The sequence below is a fragment of the Etheostoma spectabile genome, unplaced genomic scaffold (assembly GCF_008692095.1).
Source record: "Etheostoma spectabile isolate EspeVRDwgs_2016 unplaced genomic scaffold, UIUC_Espe_1.0 scaffold378, whole genome shotgun sequence".
Lineage (NCBI taxonomy): Eukaryota > Metazoa > Chordata > Actinopteri > Perciformes > Percidae > Etheostoma > Etheostoma spectabile.
The window spans coordinates 481,432-485,591 of record NW_022605595.1 but is presented as its reverse complement, the minus strand read 5'-3'; the positions used below and the strand labels follow the sequence as shown (position 1 = coordinate 485,591).

Below are 4,160 nucleotides of genomic sequence, written 5' to 3'. Positions count from 1 at the left end.
TATTTCTACTTGATATTTATACAATTTGTGCAACTGCAACACAGAATTTCCCTTCGTGGATCAATAAACAGAATCAATAAATTAAATTACCTATCAAATAGAGAGGAAAACATTGAGAGAACACATTTCACGTTAGAGAAGACGTTGTTGTCGTCTCCGGGTCACACAGTTTGTTATGAAGATCCATTGCCACTTATTAAAAGTTGTTTTTATTGACATCCAAAAGGCTGCACGGACAGAAACCTGTACCAGAGAGATGGACCGGGTTGAATTATTATTGTTTTTATTGTTATTGCTTTAACTTTTCTGAGAGCCACTTCCTTTTTCCCCGTGCAGGCTGGAGAGACCTGGAGGAGGAAGGAGCTCAGGCGGATGTTTGGTTTTAAGTTTTAAGAGAATTTGGCAGATTTGGGAGGACAACGTCCGGAAAGCACTTTACCATGGACTCAGACGCCAGCGACCACGTGTCCTCGCGCTGGTCCGGCCTTCGGGGTGAGGTGACGACCGCTGTTTGGTCTCACATAGGTAGTTCGGCTGGTTTGGTCCAGACCGAGGGCGACAGACGGCACATTGATTTTTAGCATTTTCAGCCGTTTCAGTTCCTTTTCACACCAATGGCTATGTTCAAATGCACATAACATTTCAGTTGTTGTAGCTCTTTCCACGGCTGATAGATGGATAGGTAGATAGATAGATTGGTAGATAGCCTTTATTATTAGACTCACGGTCCATAAAAACAACAACAACAAAAAGATACAGACACCAATGAATAATTTATTGTCCTTTAATAGCTTTAAATAAATAGATTAGATTAGATTCAACTTTATTGTCATTACACATGTACAGGTACAAGGCAACGAAATGCAGTTTGGGTCTAACCAGAAGTGCAATAGCAGTAAGTGCAGGATATACAATGGTTCCGTAAGTGCAAGACATGGATATGTAATGAATAAATATAGAAAGAATACATTATAAACAGAGTTTTACAGATGGGTTTGTCCATGAATACAAAATATAGATAAAAGGTATTGTGAGCAAGATTTACAGCTAGGAATTTGGTGGATATTACTATAATTGCAAATTTTTACAGATATGTGCAAACAGCATAATTACTAATGAAATAAGGTAAAGTTTGGGCAGAAACTATCCGAATTAAAGTGCGGTGGGGAAGTAATTGCATATTACAGTTAAAGTACGGTAGTGCGGATGTAAATGTAAACAATTGGTACTGTAAATAAATAAACAGTCAGCAGTGCAAATGAAATGTAGGTAGTGCAAAAAGGTAAGTAGTGCAAAAGATGCAGATGTAAACAGTCGTTACTATAGTAACAGTCAGCAGTGCAGATGAACATTATAATATGCAGATAACAAAGGAGGCAGGTGTGAGAGGGAGAGGAGAGTCTGTCAGTATATGAGGGGAGTGGGCATGAGGATTAGAGTTCAATAAAGAGACAGCTCGGGGAAAAAACTGTTCTTTAGTCTGCTGGTCCTGGTCCGGAGGACCCTGAAACGCCTGCGGAGGGCAGGAGAAAAACAGTCTGTGGGCTGGGTGAGAGGAGTCCTTCAGGATGCTGCGAGCTCGATGCAGACAGCGTTTCCTCTGGATGTGCTCGATGGCGGGCAGTGGAGTCCGGTGATGCGCTGGGCGGTTTTCACCACCAGCTGCAGTGCCTTGCGCTTGCAACAGAACAGCCCCATACCACACTGTTGCACAGTTTGTCAGGATGCTTTCTATTGCACAGCGATAGAAGTTCACCAGGATAGTTGAGGAAAGCTGATTCTTCCTCAGTGTCCTCAGGAAGAAGAGGCGTGGTGAGCCTTCTTGACCAGGCAGGAGGTGTTGGTTGACCAGGACATGTCCGCCGAGATGTGGATCCCAGAAACTTGAAACTGGAGACACGTCAACAGCCATTCCATCGATGTGGATGGTGTCGTGCTGCCTCTTGGCTCCTTCTGAAGTCCACGATGAGCTCCTTGGTTTGGTGGTGTGAGGAGCTGGGATTTCAGTGCACCATGTGGCAGGTGCTGGATCTCTCCTGTAGGCAGTCTCATCGTTGTTGTGATGAGACCAATCACCGTAGTGTCGTCCGCAAACTTGATGATGGAATTAGATTCGTACACAGGCTTGCAGTCGAGGTGAAGAGGGAGTAGAGAACGGGCTCAGCACACAGCCCTGTGGTACACCAGTGTTGAGTGTGAGACGTGGAGCAGTTGGAGCCTGATCGAACATTCTGGGGTCGTTGGTAAAAAGTCCAAAATCCAATTGCACGTGGAGGTGTTGTGCCCAGGTCTCAAGTTTGGCTATTAACTTAGCCGGATGACGGTGTTGAATGCTGACTGAAGTCAACAAACAGTAGTGCATAAGTGTTCTTATTGTCCAGATGTGTGAGCACAGAGTGCAGTGCCATGGAAAACCGCATCCTCTGTGCTCCTATTGCTACGGTAGGCGAATGGTGTAAGTCCAATGTTGATGGTAGCGAGTCCTTTAGGTGTGCCAGGACCAGCCGCTCAAAGCACTTCATTACGATGGGTGTGAGTGTAAGGGCGGTAGTCGTTAAGGCACTTCGGGCTGGAGTGTTTGGCACTGGCACAAAGGAAGTGCATTTAAAGCATGTTGGTACAGCAGCTTGGGCAAGGACAGGTTGAAGATGTCTGTAAAAACTCCAGCGAGCTGCTCCGCACATGCCCTGAGTAAGCTTCAGGGATGTTATCCGGTCCAGCAGCCTTGTGGTGCTGATCCTGCCAGTGCCTTGCAGACATCTGTGGAGGAGAGTGTGATGGGGGGGTGGTCAGCTGAGGGTTTGAGCTTGGTGGCAGTTTCTCTGTTGTCTCTTTCAAAGCGAGCATAAAAGTCATAAGCTGTTCAGGAAGTGACATCAGTGGCTACGGGGTGGAGTGAGTGGGTTATAGTCACTGATGGCCTGAATGCCCTGCCCATGCGTCGAGGATCAGCGTTGGATAGTGTCTCTATCTTCAGCTTGTAGCAGTGCTTGGCCTCTTTGATGCCCCTTTCAGATTTGCGGATGTGCTATAGCTGTGCGTCTCCTGATTGAAGGCAGTATTGCGTGTCTTCAATAGGAGTCGCACTTTCCTGTTCACCATGGCTTCTGATTTGGTGTGGTGATCTGCTTCTGGGTTGTAACAGTGTCTATGGTGGTGTTATATAATCCAGTACAGAGGAGGTGTAGCAGTCAATGTCCGTGTGAGAGCCACGGTGGCTTGAGTAGCAAACGTACTCCAGTCTGTGTGTAGAAACCTTTCCTGAAGTGATGAATCGCTCCTGCAGGCCACACCTTGATGGTCTTCACTGATGGCTTCACGCGGTTGATGAGAGGTGCATATTTGGGGGTGAGAACAAAGAAAGGTGATCTGACTGTCCAGGTGGGGGAGGGGTGTCGCGAGTAGGCTCCAGCCATGTTGTGTAAACATGGTCTAAAGTTTGTTTTCTCTGGTGTGACAAGAAACATGCTGGTGAAATTTTGGTAGCTGATTCAAGTTGAATGATTAAAATACCAGCGACAATAAACAGCAGCTTCCGGGTGAACGGTCTGTTGTTTACTAATGGCTGCGTGAAGTTCTTTCATAGCAAACTTGGCGTCAGCGTCCGGGGGAATATAGGCTGCAGTGATAATCGTACAAGTGAACTCCCTCAACGTCATAAATAAATGTTGTGCGTGACTTGACAATTTAACGTTACTCTGTTTGTGACTTGGACATTGATACAACAGAAATCAGTACCTGTAGTACCTTGACGCTCTTGACCCTGGAGTGTATAATAATGGCGCAACATGGAGTATTTTTATAAATCTGGAGAGATGGGGAGCAAGCTCTGGCCTAAACATCCAAACATGGGCACGAATCAATCAGCTGTCAGGAAAGAAAACAAAACGTCTCGCACCGTGCTAGTACCAAGCTCTTGTTAGCTTGTCTTTTAAAATGGGCAAGTGTCTGAAGGTCTGGCTAGAGATGCGGACCAGTTGAGCGTTTACACCCGTTTACATCGCCATGGTGACTTATGCTGCGCAAAACTCACAACAAAACTCATGAATCACAGCACAACAAATGTACTGATCTAAATATTTTGAAATGATTTCCATTTATTACTTAAAGAACTGTCATAATACACTGCGTGTTCAAGCCAGGGAGGGGGGGGGGGGGGG

At 45.8% G+C, this 4,160-nt stretch overlaps 2 protein-coding genes across 3 annotated transcripts in view; one reads left to right on the top strand and one right to left on the bottom strand.

Annotated features, from left to right (window-relative positions):
• LOC116686444 (oocyte zinc finger protein XlCOF7.1-like) overlaps positions 1–4,160 on the bottom strand; it is a 588,898-nt gene that overhangs the window by 246,479 nt on the left and 338,259 nt on the right. The gene's annotated exons all lie outside the window — the stretch shown is intronic.
• Positions 340–4,160, top strand: part of LOC116686452 (gastrula zinc finger protein XlCGF57.1) — a 9,392-nt gene continuing 5,571 nt past the window's right edge. For both annotated transcript variants that reach the window (XM_032511474.1, XM_032511475.1), the window contains exon 1: positions 340–492. In XM_032511474.1, coding sequence (XP_032367365.1) covers positions 441–492 — 52 coding nt within the window. In that variant the 5' untranslated portion in view covers positions 340–440. The remainder of the gene's footprint in view (positions 493–4,160) is intronic.